The 20,908-nt window shown below is 39.2% G+C and overlaps 1 protein-coding gene across 2 annotated transcripts; it reads right to left on the bottom strand.

Annotated features, from left to right (window-relative positions):
- Positions 1–1,900: 1,900 nt before the first annotated feature.
- On the bottom strand, positions 1,901–20,668 carry LOC116114735 (2,3-dimethylmalate lyase). Of its 2 annotated transcripts, none has more exons than XM_031400870.1 (9): positions 20,268–20,668; positions 18,374–18,585; positions 6,005–6,286; positions 5,217–5,339; positions 4,317–4,464; positions 3,741–3,838; positions 3,017–3,053; positions 2,770–2,920; positions 1,901–2,150 (listed from the first exon to the last, which is right to left on the bottom strand). In XM_031400870.1, exons 1-8 carry the CDS (start codon positions 20,593–20,595, stop codon positions 2,802–2,804), a joined length of 1,347 nt encoding a protein of 448 aa, XP_031256730.1. In that variant the 5' UTR covers positions 20,596–20,668; the 3' UTR covers positions 1,901–2,150; positions 2,770–2,801. The 2 variants fall into 2 exon arrangements, with proteins under 2 accessions (XP_031256730.1, XP_031256729.1); XM_031400869.1 differs by having other exon boundaries at positions 3,741–3,961; positions 20,268–20,667.
- Between the last annotated feature and the right edge of the window lie 240 nt (positions 20,669–20,908).

Below are 20,908 nucleotides of genomic sequence, written 5' to 3'. Positions count from 1 at the left end.
GTCACAATTAACTCAATTACCGACTCTGTCTCTCTCACTCGTCTCAGTCTCTCTCGGCTTCACGGAACCGGAAGTCGGAAGCCTGTCTCTCACTCTCTCTCACTCTCAGTCTCTCTCGCTGGAAAACGGCAACACGCAGTCTGCACAGCACAGACCTCACACACTCTCGTCTCTCTCACTCTCAGAGTCTCAGTCCTCTCGGCTCTCGCTGCCTCGCTGGAACACACATCATGCACAGTCGCACAGACCTCACAGTCTCACACACAGTCACTAAACTCTCAGACCAGATCTCAGCTCAGTTTCTCACTCGTCACTCTGTCTCGCTCAACTCTCTCGATCTCTTTCGCTCGAACACGCACAGCGGCCAGTGTCTCTCGCTCAACTCTGTCAAATCTCAGTTCTTTAACAATTGAAGCCCCAAATCGATCGTAAGTTAATTTCTTTAGATTAGAGTTGCTGAATTGTTCATGTCATATATCCCTGAGGCTACAATAAATATTGAATCTACAAATTTGACTACAATAAAACTTTGTTTTTATAATTAATCTTTATCACCGAAAAAAGTATCTGGGTATTGTAGTTTGACCCTAAATCTAATCCATTGGAGAATTTTCCTGGCTTTGTTTATTGTGGAAGGAAGCATGGTTGGTGATAGAAAAGTGGAAAAGATATTATGAGAAACTGAAAATGTTTTAATTTGGTTTGTTTGAGATGCATTGCTGCTTGCTTCACCGAAAGGTGAAGTGCTAACTGCTGAGATAGGAACAAGTTAACAACATCTCTTTTAGTGTTTAACTTTATGCTAAGTTAAATTAAGTAATGGTGTGATAATAACACTCTTTTAGAGTTTATTTCTGTCTAAATCTTTAGCTTTCTAACGAGAATAATGCATGTATTAGTGAACTAATAAGCACCATATTCACATTTAATTTGCAATCCTCGAATCAAAACTGTCACATGTTATTGAGCATATTTTCATTTTCAGTATATTGATTTTGTTGTTAATCTTAAAAGTTGTTTATTGAAATGGTTTATTTGTTTTGTTTTGTTTTGTACAGGAGGATGATGACGAGTAGTTAAGGGAGACAAAGCCATCTGATATGAAGATAAGCATAGCAATTTAGGCAGTTGGTCAATTCAGCTAGTTGTTTTAATAATTTGACACATCAGGTGGAGCCTTACGCCCAACAATTTCATATTTTCATGTTCTTCCTGCTACGCGGTTTAATGGCATGTTGGTTCAAATCTGCTGGTGTTAGTGGCTCAAAATCACAGTCATTGTCAATCAGAGAGTACAGATACAATGGTCAATCTGGTAACAAGAAACCATGTGTGACACGAGTAGGATTTGGCAATGAAGAATTGAAGATAACATAGTCATTTAGACTGTGACAGTGTTTAGACAACATAAGTTAAATGTTTTGTGCTTCATGTTAATTTTTTTAGATACCTTTATCGTGTAATTGTAAGGGAATTATAATTTCAATTTTATTTCTAGAATTATTTGATTTTAAAAAGAAAATTGTTAAATTCAGATCACATTCGGATATCCGATTATCTGATATGAATAATCAGATATCCGTAAATCTGGATATCCGCATAATTCAGATCGGATTTGGATCAGGGTATAGCCTGATCCGAAAATTCGGATCGGATCAGAAAATGCCATATTCGGATTGGATATCCGGATTTGCACACCCCTAAATTGAAAGCTTCTATCATAGTCCCGTTAATGTTTTCATAAATCAAGACCATAGTTTCTAATATAGAAGATGAAGTTTCAGGAATAGAATACGTTATGGTGTTAAATGGGGTAAAGACTTTGTCATTTAAAAAACCTTATATGCAAGTTTTTTTTTTCTTTTCTTTTTATAATTTCAGATAAACGTAAGTAGGAAAATGAATGAAAAACTATCACAATATATGAACCCAAGATAAAGCTTAATTTCTTGGACTAAGGAGAAACAAAGAAGGTTTCATAAGATTGTTGATGTGCAATACAGCTAGTCATAATCTTCTTTGCTTATTATAAGTTAGGCACATCTTATTCGCCCCCATATAGAGTAAACTATATGGGTTGATCGAGCATTTTGATATATCCATCCATTAAAGTTCCACATGAAGCCTTGCATTTGCACTTCTTCAATTACCTGGTTAGCATTTAAGACATCAAAAACAATTTATCAACAGAAGATGAATAATCAGGCATTATAACAAAACAGCATGCATTTATATTGTCTTCTCTTTGTTCTAGTACTAAGCTCGTTCTCGTGAGCGGCACGACTCATTTTGTGTCCCCTAAACTAAGAGCTATCGTTTTGCTTCTATTAATTAGTGCTTTTTTGCGGTAGTGTTCAAGTTACTTCAAAAAATTGATAGCAAAAGCAAACACTGCAAATAAGTTCAACTATCCAAACTCCCACTAGTAAACAAACTTTAATTAAGCCAAACCTAAGCCTAAGGAGTCCAAAATCAGCAATTATTCAATTTGCAATTCACTCGTCTTTTTTTTTAGCTAAAACTTTTAACTACAATATCATACAATGATCTTTTCTCTTTCTTATTTTTGCACTGAAGTCAGGTTGGTTTTACAGTTGAACTCTCAAACATGTGATTATAGTTCAAGCAGTGCAGCTAAAAAATGGGGAGAAGCAGAGTTTAAGGCAGTGATTCCCAGGATATATATGTGTAGCAGCAGTTATGTAACTTTGGGCTTAATCATGTAAATTGAGATAGATTTTCGCTTTAAATATAGAAAAGAAAACTTACCGTTGACTTGTAAAAGCCAACTGGTGTTGAATTCATTCAAGAAAGACCTGAATCCTGTCACCCATTGTATCATTAAAATCTAACAGCAACTTTCCTCCAACTTCATCAGCTGCATCGTCCAAAAGTTCTTTGAGGTTTACACCCCCCAATGCTGTGTACCATAACAGAAAAATAATTTCGATTATTATCTCAAGAACTAATCCAAAGAAGATACAGATCATGTATAAGTTTGCTCGATATATTATACCTGGAACTATTTTTGTGATTCCTTCCAAGAACCCAGCCTGTGAAGGAATTAATAACCAGAAACAAAAACACTATAGTTACTCTTCCATCAAAAAATTGTTTGCGATATCATGGAAAAATTAGTGCCATCAATTATGTTGTACGGAAAGAAAGATCATAGCATGCATAAATGTCTTAAAATAAGCTGGGAACATGGCCACACTGTAAGGCTGTAAGCAGCAAGGCTTATGAAGGGATGTAAATTCGAGCATACTTTCAAAGACAAACAAAGGCAGAGCATGCAGACGACTAGCACAACACATGAAAATTTAATACTGAACAAGTGCAATTCTGAACTGCAGATTTTTGCTTTTTGGGTAATAAGAAAATTATAACAACCAAACATTTAATTTCAAAAGGATAACTATTTTTCAGGACTGTCACATCATAAAATGTTTTGCCCCTACCAACATAGCTAAGTTTGAGGTAATGATATTTCACGAAGATTTTGAACTCAGATAAATGATCAGACAAGTAAGCAAACCATCTTACATGTAATACAAACTCTTGGTTAATTCTGAAGTATGGTGCTGGCTAGGATGATCAGATTTGATTCAGATAAGAAATGCAGTGGACATTCGTCCATTTCTTTAAAAGAAATATGCATCAATTTTATGATAAATTGAAGGTAAAAATAAGAGCACATTATTATGATTATATGTGTTCATAGCAGAGAGATAACTTACAGGAATTCTAACATCGAGTCTCTCAAATCCATCTCCACCAGTTATCTTGATTCTCAGTGTCCGAGACCAGATCCCATTAAAAGGGCTCCTTGGACCATCTGCACCATAGTTATTCATTACTTCAGGAGTTATAACTTCGACTACAGGACCTGAGAGACTTTGGCCACTCCTTGTTGTATCATCTTGAACCCTTGGTTGTCTATTGTATGAGTAACTGCTCACTGACATAACATATATATAATTACAAGTTTAACAATGGCTCAGTCTTTTGTCAATTTTACTTGTGGCAAACAGGGAAGCTCAAAAAATCGTTAGAACTATATTTGTGTAATAAAGAAGGCAGAATAGGAATGAAATCCCAAGAACTAATAATCAATAAAAATTTAAAAGATAGACAACATGGTTCAGAATGGATAAAATGGCTCAGAACTCAGTTATGTTCACAAAAAACTCATCCAAACTTAGAAGGTTAAGATCCATATCAGACAACTAGAGAGATTAGATTACCATGGTAACATTGACAATTGACAGGAAAAAGCTGCTAATTGAGATTTAAAAGGACCAGATTGCACCCACCTTTCTCAGAAGCTGCAAGACGAGAAGTGGCATACCGCTTCTCTTCTTCATAATAAGCATTGAAACCTAAGAGTTCTTTCAGTTCCTCAAAAGATGGCATACTTCCTGGAGGAGGAATACGACCTCCTTTAATTGCAGCTAGTGCATCCTGAATTGAGTTGTAAAATTTGACTTAGCACCAAGCTATAGGATCCAAATACTTGTCATGGATGAGGAAAATATCATTTTACTATTATCAATTCCTTGCAGCAGATTCCAATGAAAGATTATAGCATCTTAGAATTACAATAAGACTTCTTATATAACGTAAATCTCAGCTACTAATCACATAATTCTTTGATCTTCAGGTCTCAACCAGTTTAGCTAGCCAAAAATTACATGCTTCGTGCATATATATAATTTTCCATTCATAGATGATGGAAATATCAAGGCAATAATCAAGTGATAAATGATACAAAGCATGCCCGGTAAATTATAGCTGGAAGATCTAAAACTACAGGCTTTCAGGATTGGCCTAATGACCCATCAACTAATATCGGCTGGACATGGCAATGGATTCAAGTCAAAATAATACAACCATAGAATGAATAATCTGTTAACAAAAACAGATTCTGCCATACAACACAAAATAATCATCAAACACAAGCCAAGAAAGAAACAATTGTATATTAAATGTATACAACCTAGAATCGAGTTGTCAAAATACAATCTCACTAACTAGGAAAGAAGTCAAGAGTCATTCTTTTCAGTTTTGTGCATGATGAAAGAATTTTGACTAAATGATCATCCTCAACAAATAACCACAATCTCAGGCTTCCTATATCCCTTTTGCAATTAAACAAGACGCATCCTCAATAATTTGTTAATGTTTTATGCACAGTAACAGTGTAGAAATCTGACCTGCATTGCTCGAATAGATACTCCTATCAAGGAAAGTGGATAAACCACAAGTTTAAATCCAACCTCCTCAAGTTCGAGAGGGTTAAGAATCGGTGTTTTTCCTCCACCTTCAAGCATATTGGCCTATGCAGGAACAAAAGAGAATTATCAGAAACTAAAACTGAATTTGAATACACTGATATATTTTTGCTTTGGCATGAAACGCTAACATGTGCCAATATTATATATGGGACAATGCAAGCTAAGCAGATGAAAGACAAAACTTTTGGCGAAGGAAAGACTAAAACATATTGGGAATACATGACATCATGTCAGTGCTAACTTATGACTAAATCATCCAAAATGAGAAAAACTTGCTTATACTATCATCTAGAAAATAATAGCAGTTCCAACTTCTCAAAATTCTGAGGCTTTAAATTACATTTACTAATCACAATAAATGCAACCTAGAACAGACCAAAAAATATTGACACTTTCGGGCAATTACAGTATATTATTATCAACTGTGGGCAGAGACATAAAGTACAGGGGAAAATATGCACTGCTTTCACCAAAACAAGCAATAGATATTTGTCAGGTAATATGTTGGGAACTCTACAACTTCGGAAATGACAATTAAAAGGAAGAAATTGTTAGCCCTTGTCTCAGATAATAATTGTTGTAAGACCTAACAAAAATTTTATACGCTATATTACATTACAAAAGATTCAGTTCTTCTACAGTGCAAACAACATCATCTAAACACTATCAGATTTCACCGATGTTATATCAAGAGAAACATATCATACCATTTTTGGAACTAAAGGAGAGATTTCACAGAATGCCTTCATCTCTTCTTTAGAAGCTAGTGCATCAATGAAAAGAACATCTGCCCCAGCATCAGCAAAAGCCCTTGACCTCCAGAGTGCTTCCTCTAAAGACACTGCTTGACGAGAATCAGTCCGCGCCACAATAACAATGTCAGAGCCACTTTCTTTCCGAGCATCAACTGCCGCTTTTATATGCATCACTGCTTCATCTCTAGGCACCACTTTCCTGCCACGTGTATGACCACATGCTTTTGGAGACACCTTCCAATGAACAAAAGCCCAAAGAGCATAAAGTTCAAATTAATATAGTCATGACACTAATTACTAAATTAAAGAAATTTTGTATAATGATCAAATAACATTACTCATAAAAACAAGTACGAAGAAAAGACTGTAAATATCGTCCTAAACTTGTCAAAACAAGGTCATTAGAGTTATATGTATATTTTTGTCCATCTTACCATCTAGTGGACTCAAAATCCTAATTGCAAGACAATGTTACAAACTTACTCCTCGCATATTTATCTATAAATTTATAGTTGTTTTTATTTTGAAACCAGTCCAGGAATATTCAAGAGTATAATTAGACCGTATCTTTTGAGAAATTTAAGGTCCTCAATTTTCCTAAAACAAAAATTTTATCTCGAAAAATAAGTTTGAATTCCTTTGTGACCCAATCATTCTTGTGACCCAGATGTAGATTCTTTCTATGAACTCTTCAGCTTGTTATCCTAATGCCTTTTTAACAAATCCAAGGGAAGACCAGATTCTTCAAATTGCCTATTCTAAGTTTCTATTCTGATACGACCCCTACTACTCATCCCACTTAAATTTACAAAAGGAATTTTAAGGGCAATTAGCCGGTGTGTAAGTGGGAGTTAGTTATTGATAAACCAGCAGTACATAAAGTCTACACCCTTAAGGGGCGTAATAGACATTAGGAAGGTTGTTAGGGGAGTAGGGTCCACAAAGCACAGGTGTCATGGGTAAGAGTCTGTTGGAGAATATGAATTGTGTGAGTGAGGGTAATTGTGGAAAGGGGAATTGTATATAAGCTCCCTCTCAGCATCGTCGTCATAGTAGAAAAACCGTAACTATTTTGTGTAGAGGTTCCTAGCTCATCAAAACGCCAGGGTTTATGGTTACCTTACAGTCATTCCATTTCCTGTCTATTTCATTCCAATTATCAGATTAATACCAATTGTGCTGGGGTTATTCTATTCTGGTTGTGGATTGACAGTGTGTGGATGATTTGTGTGAGAATTATTGTTGCTTGGTTGTGGATTTAGTTTGTTTGCAGGTGACTGTATCATTGGTATCAAAGCGAGGTTGGGGAATGGTCAAGTCCAAGATGGAAAATAGGATGGATAACGTAGAAAAGGAGATGAATACGGTAAAGGAAGACATTGGAACCTTGAAAATTGATATGGGCAGTGTGAAGGAATACTTGACAGAAATGAGGGAATTAATGCGCATGAGAGAAGAAAGAGAAGGAAGAAGAGACCAAGAAAGAGAGAAATCCCCTTCATCGGCAGAGAAGCTGAATTCCAGTGGAGACAAGGAACCAGATCGGGACGACAGTGGGAAAGAGGATAAAAAGAATACCCGCAAGCTGGAGTTGCCAATCTTTAATGGCAAAGATCCGTTCGGATGGTCCTTCAGAGCAGACCGTTACTTCACCATCAACCGTTATTAGGAGACAGAAATGGTGGAAGCAACAGCAGTTAGCATGGAGGGAAGAGCTCTGAGCTGGTATCAATAGGTCGAATCCAAAGCACCATTCCAGTCGTGGGACGCGTTCAAAACAGCATTGATTGATCGTTTTAGGCCTTCATTTAAGGGATCTGCATATGAGGCTTTAGTAGCCTTGAAGCAAGATGGGACGGTCACAGAATACAGGGAACAGTTTGAAGCCAACGCCGTACCATTGAAGGATCTGGGTGAGGATCTGCTAAAAGGAATATTTGCAAATGGGTTAAAGGAAGAAATGAAAGCTGAGTTGCGTCTGTCTCAGCCAAATTCATTGTTTTGGGCTAATGGATCAAGCCCACAGGATTGAGGAAAGAAATTGGGTGCTAGAAAAACAAAGGCCCAGGTCGTTTAAAAATCAGATGGGTCGTGGAGAGGCTTATTCAACCGGAAACCACACGCCCTAACTGGTGGAACTCCAACTCAAAACCACCAGATCCCCTTGCGTTTTCGTCAAACACCAGCAAGACACCTGAGCGACGAGAGAGGGCGACTGAGATTGTGGGGTCCATCAACCGGAATGAAAACTTCCGACGACTCTCCGATGCCGAAATCCAGTTCAAGCGAGAGCGTGGGCTCTGTTACCGCTGCAATGAGAAATTTGGGCCAAACCACAAGTGTAAGAACCGATCTCTGCAGGTTTTGTTACTTCTGGATGACGAAGAATCAAACCCACCAGAAGTTGAGACAGAAACGGACGAGGATGCCATCCGTGAAGGTAAATCTCTTGCTCTTTCGATGAACTCTATTGTGGGTATCTCGTCGGGGAAAACCTTGAAGTTAAAGGGGGAGATTGGGAGTGAGAGTGTGGTGGTGTTGGTGGATAGTGGGGCTTCCCACAATTTCGTGTCCCATGAAGTTGTCCAAAAGCTAGGGCTGAAGGTGGATAAGGGGAGACCCTTTGGAGTCATGGTAGGTGACGGGTGTACCATTCGGGGAGAAGGGGTTTGCAAGGAAGTGGGGTTGAAACTTCAAGGGATTGAGATCCAGCGGGAGTTTTTCCCGTTTGAATTAAAAGGTGCAGACGTTGTATTGGGAGTTACATGGTTGAGTAGTTTAGGGGATGTGAGTGCCAATTGGAAGAGATTAACAATGGAATTTGACTAGAATGGCAAGAGGGTAAAACTAAGAGGGGATCCTCTTCTGGTAAAGACTGAGGTCTCTCTAAAAACCGTGGTCAGGTCTGTGCATGCTGCGGGAACTGGCTACATAATGGAGTTTGGATCCATAGGGCTTAAGGAAGAGCCAATGCAGGAGGAAACTAACCCTGGAATTCTGGAAGTGATAAATAGTTATCCCCAATTGTTTGACCATGACCCTAAATTACCACCCCATAAGACCCATGACCATGCCATAGAACTCCAACCAGGGTCCAAACCACCCAACATCCGGCCCTACAAATACCCGTACTTTCAGAAGAATGAAATCGAGAGGCTGATAGAGGAAATGTTGACTGTCGGGATTATACAGCCTAGTGTTAGCCCGTACGCTAGCCCTGTCCTATGAGTCAAAAAGAAGGATAGGAGTTGGCGATTTTGTGTTGATTATCGGGCATTAAACGACATTACAATACCTGACAAATTCCCGATACCGACCATTGAAGAGTTACTTGACGAATTGGCTGGGGCAACGATTTTCACAAAACTGGATCTCAAGTCCGGATACCATCAAATTAGGGTGCGAGAGGTTGATNAGAGGGGATCCTCTTCTGGTAAAGACTGAGGTCTCTCTAAAAACCGTGGTCAGGTCTGTGCATGCTGCGGGAACTGGCTACATAATGGAGTTTGGATCCATAGGGCTTAAGGAAAAGCCAATGCAGGAGGAAACTAACCCTGGAATTCTGGAACTGATAAATAGTTATCCCCAATTGTTTGACCATGACCCTAAATTACCACCCCATAAGACCCATGACCATGCCATAGAACTCCAACCACGGTCCAAACCACCCAATATCCGGCCCTACAAATACCCATACTTTCAGAAGAATGAAATCGAGAGGCTGATAGAGGAAATGTTGACTGCCGAGATTATACAGCCTAGTGTTAGCCCGTACACTAGCCCTGTCCTATTAGTCAAAAAGAAGGATGGGAGTTGGCAATTTTGTGTTGATTATCGGGCATTAAACGACATTACAATACCCGACAAATTCCCGATACCGACCATTGAAGAGTTACTTGACGAATTGGCTAGGGCAACGATTTTCACAAAACTGGATCTCAAGTCCGGATACCATCAAATTAGGGTGCGAGAGGTTGATGTTCCCAAAACAGCCTTTCGCACACATGAGGGGCATTATGAGTTCCTTGTGATGCCTTTCGGACTCACTAATGCGCCCTCCACATTCCAGGCCTTAATGAACTCGATTTTAAGACCTGTCCTTCGTAAATTCATCCTAGTCTTCTTTGATGACATCCTTGTGTACAGCCCCTGCATATCAACACACATCCAGCATTTACAACTAACTTTTCAGATTTTGCAGGAACACAAGCTGGTTGTCAACAAAAAAAAATGCTCGTTTGGCCAATCTAAACTGGAGTATTTGGGTCATCTGGTTTCAGACAAGGGAGTAGATGCAGATCCGAAAAAAATTGAGGCCATGGTGTCTTGGCCGCCACTTATGAATGTAAAGGGCTTGAGAGGTTTTCTTGGGCTGATAGGGTATTACCGGAGATTCGTAAAGGGTTATGGTTCAATCGCACAGCCCCTGACTCAACTACTAAAAAAGGATTCCTTCACTTGGAATAATTCGGCACAATCGGCTTTTGATCGGCTCAAGGAAGCCATGACTACTGTCCCAGTTCTGGCAGTTCCAGATTTCACTCTTCCCTTTGAAATTCAAACAGACGCATCTGGAAGAGGCCTCGGGGCAATTTTGGTGCAGCAGGCTCGACCTATAGCTTTCCTCAGCAAGGCATTCTCTTTGACAGCCAAGCTGAAATCGGTTTATGAGTGGGAATTGATGGCCATTGTGTTTGCTGTCAAGAAATGGAGTCACTACTTGCTTGGCAGAAAATTCATAATTAAGACGGATCAGCGCAGCCTCCAGTTTTTAACGGACCAAAGATAAAAAACCCCAGAGCAACACAAATGGATTTCCAAGCTGATGGGTTTTTCCTTTGAAATTCAGTACTACCCAGGAGCTTCCAACCGAGTAGCAGACGCTCTTTCAAGAAGGGAAGACAGGACTGAATTGGCTAACTTTTCAGCCTTGTCTGCGGTGCAGTTTTTAGAGTTTGAGGACATGGCTTCGGAGGCACAAACAGATCCTAAACTAAGGAAATCATTCAAGACCTTCTCCTTGACTCTTCTAGTCGACCCAACTACCATCTCCGCAGGGGCTGCCTATTCTATAAGGACAGGCTGGTTATTCCAAAGGGGTCCAGATTTGTATCCATATTACTGGCCAAGTTCCATCAGAGTCCTAGTGGAGGCCACTCGAGTTTCTTCAGAACATACAAGAGAGTCTCTTCAGTAGTTTATTGGGAGGGAATTCGGGGAGATATACAACGTTACATCAAGGCCTGTACTACCTGTCAACTTAATAAACAATTGTCATTAAAACCAGCAGGACTCCTCCAACCCCTTCCCATTCCAGAACAGGTTTTTGAGGATCTCTCTATGGATTTTATCGGGGGACTACCACGTTAGAAAGAAGTGGATACCAGCTTCGTTGTTGTCGACCGCTTAACCAAGTACAGCCATTTTTCTAGTCTCAGTCATCCCTACAATGCAAAGGATGTGGCTGCCATATTCGTTAAGGAAGTGGTCAGGCTCCACAGGTTCCCTAACTCCATTGTTTCTGACAGAGACAAACTGTTTATGAGTCAATTTTGGCAGGAGTTATTCAAGGCCGCAGGCACTATTCTGAAATTTAGTTCGACTTACCATCCGCAGACCGATGGGCAAACAGAGGTGGTGAATAGGTGTCTCGAAGCGTATCTCCGCTGTTTCTGCAGTTCTCAGCCACGACAGTGGCCGAAGTGGTTGACTTAGGCAGAATACTGGTACAACACTACCTACCACGGTTCCATCCAAATGACCCCCTTCAAGGCTCTCTATGGTTGAGACCCCCCCATCTTTTAAAATTCACAGACTACCCTTCAACCGTGGAAGATGTCAATGTCCAAATGACTGAGAGGAATTCCATGTTACAGAAGCTTAAGGACAATTTAGCTGTGGCTCAAGCCCACATGAAACACAATGCTGACCGTCATCGCCGAGATGAGTGTTTCCAGCCTGGTGACTCAGTCTTCTTGAAGCTACAGCCCTACAGGTTTAAATCACTTGCCCGAAAATTGAATGAAAAGCTTAGTCCCCGTTTCTACGGCCCTTATACGGTATTGGAACGCATTGGATCAGTGGCTTACAAATTGGATCTACCCCCCACAGCCCGTATTCATCTTGTCTTCCACATTTCTCAGATCAAAAAGTGCCTACATCAATCGGTGCCCATCCAACCCCTACCAGAATCACTCTCTGAAGACATGGAACTATTGGTCCAGCCAGACGCTGTTCTTTCTGTGTGTAATCTATTAGATGGGTCCAAGGAGGTTCTCATCAAATGACAGCATTTACCTGATTTTGAAGCCACCTGGGAACCATATGAAGTGATTCAACAGCAGTTCCCTCAGTTTCACCTTGAGGACAAGGTGAATCTTCAAGGGGGGGTATTGATAAACTAGCAGTACATAAAGTCTACACCCTTAAGGGGCGTAATAGACATTAGGAAGGTTGTTAGGGGAGTAGGGTCCACAAAGCACAGGTGTCATAGGTAAAAGTCTGTTGGAGAATATGAATCGTGTGAGTGAGGGTAATTGTGGAAAGGGGAATTGTATATAAGCAGGGAGAGTCGTAGCAGCAGTATCATCTTTTTGGCATTGATAAAACAATGGAAGTTCCTGGCTCCTCGAAACGCCAGGGTTTATGGTTACCTTACAGTCATTCCATTTCCTGTCTATTTCATTCCAATTATCAGATTAATACCAATTGTGCTGGGGTTATTTCTATTCTGTTTTTAAGATATTCTGGTTGTGGATTGACAGTGTGTGGGTGATTTGTGTGAGAATTATTGTTGCTTGATTGTGGATTTAGTTTGTTTGCAGGTGACTGTATCAATTATCCACGTGGCAGGAACAATGAAATTGATGTGAGGTTGTGAGTATAAGCAGAGAATATTTTTAATGGGAAATTGGGAGGGACTAGCCCCTCAAAGTGCTAGGCTATCTTTACATTCAGTGCTATTTTCTTAATTGTTCTTCATTATCGTTATTACCCATTTCTTTTTCAATCAATATAAAGGTATATTCATATTAGCGCTCTCTCAATTGTCTCTGATCTGTGTTGGAATATTACTCTGTTTGGGTTGTTTTGAGTATTGAGAATCCATGTTCTCATCAAATTGGTATCAAAGCTTGGTGTGAGTAATGGTGAATAAGAGAATGGAGGTAAGAATGGAAGGAATCGAGAGGGAGGTGGGAAGTGTTAAGGAAGACGTTAGCAATGTTAAGGAAGATGTCGACAATATCAAAGATTATCTATTGGAGTTGAGGGAATGGAATGGATTAGATTGAAGGATGAGAAGGAAGGAAGCATGAATCAAGGCAAAGAGGAGGTCGAATCATCGGAGATCCATGCAAATCACGACGACGAAAGCCGGAATCAATCAAAATCCAACGAGAGTGGAGGAGATGATCGAAGGGTGAGGAAATTGGAATTACCAGTGTTTAACAGTGAGGACCCTCATGGTTGGATCTTCAAAGCGGACCTATACTTCCGGGTAAACAAATTTGATGAAGGGGAAAAGCTGAAGGCCGCGACGGTGTGCATGTAGGGGCGAGCATTGAACTGGTTCCAGTGGGTAGACTCTCGCGTTCCATTTACAGACTGGCGTACATTCAAGAAGGTGGAGACTGAGCGATTTAGGCCATCGTACAAGCGCTCAGCATTTGAATCCCTGGTGACGCTGAAACAAACTACCACCGTGACTGAATACCGTGAATAGTTTGAACTGCTTGCAGCACCGATGCATGAGGTTGAAGAAGAGTTGTTAATGGGGACTTTTACAAGTGGGTTGAAGGAGGAGATAAGGGTTTAATTAAGGTTAGTGAGGCCCAACAACTTATTTGAACTTATGGACCAAGCCCATAGGATTGAAGAAAGGAATTGGGTTTTGGATAAAAATAAATGGAAGACAGGCTGAGCCCAATGGACCAATAAAGGGGAAGCTTATACAAGATTTACACCCGACCCAAAACCACTTAAAATTGGGTGGGTATCCAATTCAAATAAATCTCCAGATCCCACTTTCCCTTTTCAAATGAGAAATGTAAAAGAAGATAGGCTAATAGAGTCAACGACGGCGATCTCTCGAGACAACCACTTCTGGCGACTCACTGATGTAGAGCTTCAATACAAAAGGGAAAGAGGGCTTTGTTACAAGTCTGATGAGAAGTTTGGGCTAGCTCATAGATAAAAAAATCGAACTTTACAGATCTTGTTAGTCACGGATGAAGAGGAAGAATTGGTGGAAGCAGAAACAATGGTGAAATTCGAGGAAGAAGGCAACGTAAAAGGGGATCTCGTGGCTTTATCCATGAACTCCATAGTGGGCTTAACGTCAACCAATACTCTGAAGCTTCGGGGTAAGTTAAAAGGGGCTGAAGTCATCGCAATGGTAGACAATGGAGCTTCCCACAATTTCATCTCTCAAGACTTAGTTCAAAAGCTAGGATTGAAAGTGCAAGAAACAAAAGCTTTCGGTGTGATGGTAGGGAATGGGTTTACGGTACGCAATACAAGGGTATGTAAAGGGCTGGAGTTAGTCATGCCAGGGCTTACTGCGATGCAGGATTTTTTCCCTTTTGACTTAAGAGGGGCTAATGTTGTTCTCGGTATTTACTTGGTTGAGTACCTTAGGAGATGTGTGTGCTAATTGGAAGTGTCTTACCATGAAGTTTGATGTGGATGGGAAACAAGTGATCCTCCAAGGAGATCCTTCTTTAGTGAAAACAATTATATTGTTGAAGGCAATGATGAAGTCCTTACACCAAGAGGACCATGGGTTTATAGTTGAATTCTGCTCCATTGTTCAACAGGAGCAAGAGGAGGTAATCCCTATTGACCCAAGGGTAGATGCTCTCTTAATCGAATTTGCCCCCATCTTTGATCAACCTGCGGGCCTTCCCCTCATCGTTGACAAGACCACCCAATTACCTTGAAAGACGGAGCCCAAACACAAAACATCAGACCATACCGATATTCTTACACTCATAAAAATGAAATTGAGAGATTGGTTGGGGAGATATTGGTCGCAGGTATTATTCAACCTAGTATAAGCACATTCTCTAGTCCTGTATTGTAGGTTCGAAAGAAGACGGCAGTTGGCCTTTTTGTGTGGATTACAGGGCCTTGAACGACATCATTATACAAAATAAGTTTCCAATTCCAACCATTAAGGAGTTGCTTGATGAATTGGGGAATGCCGTCATATTTTCTAAACTGGACCTCAAATCAGGGTATCACCAGATTCAGGTTCACAAGGAAGATGTCCCTAAAACGACTTTTCGAACGCACAAAGGGCATTACAAATTCCTAGTGATGCCTTTTAGGTTGACAAATGCTCCATCAACCTCCCAAGCGTTGATGAATGAGATTTTCAGGCCATATCTCCGCAAATTTGTACTGGTATTTTTTGACAATATATTAATTTACAGTACTAACTACTCTATTCATCTAATGCATTTACGCCAAGTCTTTGAAATCCTCCAACAACAAAAGTTAGTGGTTAATAAGAAGAAATGTCAATGTGCTCAAGCTAAACTGGAATATTTGGGGCACATCATATCCAAAAAGGGGTTGAAGTTGACCCTACTAAGATCGACTGCATGTTGTCCTGGCCTATTCCAACTACAGTGAAAAGTCTATGGGGATTCCTAGGTCTTACAGGGTACAACCGGAAATTCATTAAGAAGTATGGCCAGATTGCCCAACCATTAACTCAATTATTGAAGAAAGACTCCTTCAAGTGGACCCCTGAAGCACAACAGGCTTTCAAATGTTTACAGCAAGCCATGGTTTCGGTTCCGATATTGGCAACTCCCAATTTTTCTGAACCCTTTGAAATACAGACTGAAGCTTCTGGCCTCGGCATGGGTGCTGTTTTGGTGCAACAAGGACGCCCCATTGCATTCCTCAGTAAAGCTTTCTCTCCTTCCAAACAAAAATCAGTATATGAGAGAGAGCTAATGGCTATTGTTTTTGCTGTGCATAAATGGAGTCACTACTTGATCGGCAGGAAATTTATCATTAAGACTGATCAGAGAAGTTTACAGTTCTTGATGGGGCAAAGACCAATCACTCCGGAACAACATAAATGGATTTCTAAATTGCTGGGGTACAAGTTTGAGATTCAGTACAACCTGGGAAGCTCTAACAAAGTGGCTGAAGCTCTTTCTAGACGTGAACCTGGTCCTGAATTTCATACTCTTTCTATAGCTATATTCCAAGGATATGAAAACTTGGCAGCCGAAGCTTTCTAGGATGACAAACTCAAGCTGATTGTCCAAGATCTTCTCATATAGCCTACTTCAAAAGTTCATTACACCTTACACTGTGGCTGCCTACTGTACAAAGGCCGACTTGTCCTTCCAAAAACTTCCAAGTTTATTCCGCAGATATTAGAAGAATTCCACAATACTCCAAGTAACAGCCATTCGGGTTTCGTTTGTACATATAAACAGATTGTTGGTGTCGTTTTTTGGGAAGGCATCACGCAAGATATCTAAAACTTTGTCAATGCTTATAGGGTTTGCCAACAAAACAAACATTTATCCTTAAAGCCTGCCGGTTTGTTACAGCCCCTGCCAATTCCAGATTTGGCTTTCGACGACCTCTCCATGGATTTCATCGGCGGCCTCCTTAAGAGTTTTGGGTTTGACACCATCTTTGTGGTAGTGGATCGTTTGACAAAGTATAGCCATTTTATGTTGCTGTGCCACCCTTATAATGCAACTGATGTAGCTGCCCTTTTTGTAAAGGAAGTCGTCAAATTACATGGCTTTCCAAAGTCCATTGTTTCTGACCGTGATTGCCTGTTTTTGAGTAAATTTTGGACTAAACTGTTTCGCTTTGCAGGTACTACTCTCAAGTTCAGTACGCATACCCCCCCAAATTGATGGACAAACGGAGGTGGTTAATTTTGTATCGAGACATCTTCGGTGTTTTACAAGAACAAACCGAAGCAGTGGCCTAAATGGATTCACTGGGTAGAATTACTCCTACCATAGCTCTACCAAAATGTCAACCTTCCAAGCTCTTTTTGGTCGTGCACCTCCCACGTCTTAAAATTACAGAGTTTATTCTACGGTAGAAGCAGTTAATCAGCAAATGATTGATGCAATGTCTTGTTAGAAGAATTGAAATCCAATCTCAAAGCCCACAAGACCACATGCGAACCTTGCCAATTCTCATCGCCGAGATGTTTCCTTTGAACCAGGTGACTTTGTTTACTTAAAACTTCAACCATATAACTTCATATCCTTGGCTCACAAGCTCAATGAAAAACTCAGCCTCGATTTATGGTCCCTTTCAAGTTCTGGCCAAAATCAGTGAGGTTGCCTATTGCTTAGCCTTGCCTAACTCTTCCCGGATTCACCGGTTTTTCACGTTTCTCAGTTGCAAAAGAGCCTTCATACTCTGTCCCAGTTCAACCGCTTCCGAAATGCCTCACTGAAGATTTAGAGCTGATGGTCCAGCCTGCCTCCGTACAAATGATTGACCACAATGAAAGGATTTAAGGGCAATTAGCGGGTGTGCAAGTGGGAGTTAGTATCCACGTGGCAGGAACAATGAAATTAGTGTGAGTGAGTATAAATTGAGAGATTCAAATTGTAAAAGCAGAATATTTTCGTAGGAAATTGGGAGGGACTAGCCCCTCGAAGTGCAGGTTATCTTTACATTCAGTGTGTTTCTTAATTGTTCTTCATTATCATGTTGCCCATTTCTTTTTCAATCAAATATAGAGGTATATTCATAATAGCACTTCTCAATTGTTGATCTGGTGGGAATATTGCTCTGTTTGGGTTGTTCTGGTATTGAGAATCAGGTTTCATCATATTCCTTCACTACAACCTCAAAAATATTTTCTACCCAATTCTACCATTTCTCTCTCCACATGCTTACAGGTAAGAGGTCTGAGGCTTGTTTGCTTAAAACCCAATTTATTTCATCATCACATGCAAACACTTGGAGCAGAGACTTCTAAGTTCTAAACCAAATTTCAATATCCTAGAACATGAAGTTATTTTGAATTCTATTCATAAAAGCAATACCTGCACTACACTCATGCTGAACCAGTAACTATAACTGTAATATAAGGAACTTTTGTAATTTTTCAAAACAAAACATCATAGATGCAAAAAAAAAAAAAAAAAAAAAAAAAAAAAAAAAAAACCCATCTGTGTTTCAAAATTATCTACAATGAACCTAACTGAAAAATCCAAAATAGCCATCCAACTTCTAAAGAGGGGAAAAAATACAGCCAAAAAGGCTTAGCACAACATAACTATTCAAGAAACTTTTAAAATTTTATAAAATATGAACCTGATCTTCAAGAATGATTCCTGCAAAGCCAGCTTTGATAAATCCCTTGATGGTTCTCTTAACATTCATTGCATTACCATACCCATTATCACCATCCCCGATAACAGGAATTGTCACAGCTTGGGTGATCTGCTGTCCCTGATCCACCATCTCCCCATAAGACAAAAATCCAGTGTCTGGCAAGGCCAGTCGAGCAGCAGATATAGAATATCCTAGTGGAATCATGTAATGACATTAACAAACTTGTTTGCCAATTGAGTGAGAAAACATGTGGCCAAAGTAATTGAAAGTTCTTATTTATATGAAAAAGGTAATTACAGACTGCAGTAATCTTTTTCCTTGTCGTTTTCTTCACATTTGCTCCCTGATTTTTGGTTAATCTTCTTAGAAAAAAGGATGAGAACTAATATTATATCCCAACTAAACACAATACATTAACTTAAACATCCTGCTAAACCTAATTGCTTAAAAATTATGTATCCATTTTAACTTGATACCTGGTAAAGAAATCTGTAGGGATCAAGATAACAAATAATAGCCTGGCACACAGAAAAAAGCAACCAATCAAAGCCATACTACTAATTACTTTTTGCATATTTGTCAGATATGATCAAGAACAATGAGATATTTGTTAGATAGAAATCATCCAACAAGAAACATTGTATCTATATGTGAGTCTAAATACATGCCACCACTGAAATAAACCACACCTGGAATATGTCAAAAACAAGTTTGACCATTCTCCGTTCCTATTCCAACTATTGAATCAAAGTAAAGAGGGTCATGAGATTAAAAAACGAGTGAATAGTTAAAATCACAATCTTACAAACAAGAGAAATTACCAATTATTTTAAACCAAAATCATAAGAGTTACAACGAAAACCAGCGACTCTCAAAAGCAAAATCTATCAAAACCTGTAACACATGATGAAACTTTATCAACCATTTTAACTGTTCATTAAGCACATCATAAATCAACTGAAAAAAAAAAAAAAAAAAAGATACTAATGGGCATAAAACAGTTGCATTTAACATTCTTAGCCCGAATTTCAAGTATTCAACACAAGGAATTCCAAATAGACGATCATAAACACACCAAAAGCCTCATTAAAAACACAACCCCACACCTACTACAATAAAATCCAGATGTTTCACGATGAAACCAAATTATCCCAACGAATAACAAATGAAACAATCCCATATCACGCATTCTCAGTGATCACATAAAAGAAGGAAAAAAACAAACAAACAAACAAACTTTTCTCGAAGCTTAGTAGTGAACCCAGATGTTTTACAATGAAACTAATTATCCCAAAAGAAGAACGATCTCAAACTCAAATACTTAATCAAATTGAAACAAACCCACTTCATAAAAAATTCAGTATAATAAACAAAACAAAAAACACATAACATAACGTTACCAAAACAACAAACAAAACCAGCCTTCTCTGTAACGAAACTAATCATCCCCCATGAACAAATAAAAAAGTAACAATAATAATCTTAAACTCAGTATTTAAAATTAATAACTCAAAATGAAAAAATCACCCATCATGCAATCTGATTAATCGCTAAAAGAAAACCACATAAACAATTAAAAAAAAAAAAACCTTTTCTACAATCTTCACCAACCTCAATGAAAAACAACAATTACAAAAAAATTGAAATTAACCCATATAATCAAACAAAAACAAAACACATAACATAAACACAAAAAAAAAAAAAATAAATAAATAAAACACATAAACAGTAAAAAAATAATGCATTTTCTACGAGCTTCACTAACCCCAATGAAAAGCAACAATTACAAAAATTGAAACTAAACCATATCATGCAATCTCATTAATCAAATAAAAACCAAACAAATTAACAAAACATATAACACATAACTTACCACTAGTAAAAGCAAAAAGAAAGCCGGCATTTTGAACAAGTTTAGCACTGAGAGCATCGAAACAAGCGGGGCCCAGATGGACCCCAGGCAACTCAAGAATCTGCCGAAGCGTTTTAGCCGGAGAAACTCTCTCCGGCGAACAAGATACGATGGTTCTGTAGTGGATTCTTGTTCTGGCATTGTTAAGCTTTTGAAGTGGGGCGTTGGAGGGCAAGAAAAGTGACCGTTTGATAGAAAAAGAAGGAACTTCGAATTTCAGAAATGGTGATGGATTAGAGTGACGAAGATACAGATTTCTGGCAAGTGTAGTTGAAATTGAAAAGATCATTTTCAGATTTTTGAGTTTGAGTTTGCGAATGATTTTGGGTTAAGACTTAAAGAGCTGAGTTGAGGGTGAAAATGAAAAGTTTTAAAAGTCGATTAATATGTTTTTTTGTGGAACCGGAGGTGGAACAAATGGGCCGATTAGGCCTAACCCGGCCTGCATCAAGCCGGGTTTAACCCGGCCCGCATATACCTCGTCGAGTGGGTTGGATCTTCATAGACCAATCCGGTGATCCGACGGGTTGTATATTTTTTATTAAAAAAAACCCATCCAACTCGTTGAGTTGGGGGTTTTCAACCTGCTGGCGGTTGGACAA

Source organism: Pistacia vera, unplaced genomic scaffold (genome assembly GCF_008641045.1).
Source record: "Pistacia vera cultivar Batoury unplaced genomic scaffold, PisVer_v2 Contig721, whole genome shotgun sequence".
Taxonomy (NCBI): Eukaryota; Viridiplantae; Streptophyta; class Magnoliopsida; order Sapindales; family Anacardiaceae; genus Pistacia; species Pistacia vera.
The sequence above is the reverse complement of the archived record's forward strand: the minus strand, read 5'-3'. Positions and strand labels throughout refer to the sequence as shown.

Coding starts and splice junctions, on each gene's coding strand:
- LOC116114735 (XM_031400869.1), bottom strand. CDS start 20,595: ATGATCTTTTCAATTTCAACTACACTTGCCAGAAATCTGTATCTTCGT. Junction 4,465..5,216: donor TATCTATTCGAGCAATGCAG/GTCAGATTTCTA, acceptor AACTCAATTCAG/GATGCACTAGCTGCAATTAA. Junction 3,054..3,740: donor GACTCGATGTTAGAATTCCT/GTAAGTTATCTC, acceptor ATTCCTTCACAG/GCTGGGTTCTTGGAAGGAAT.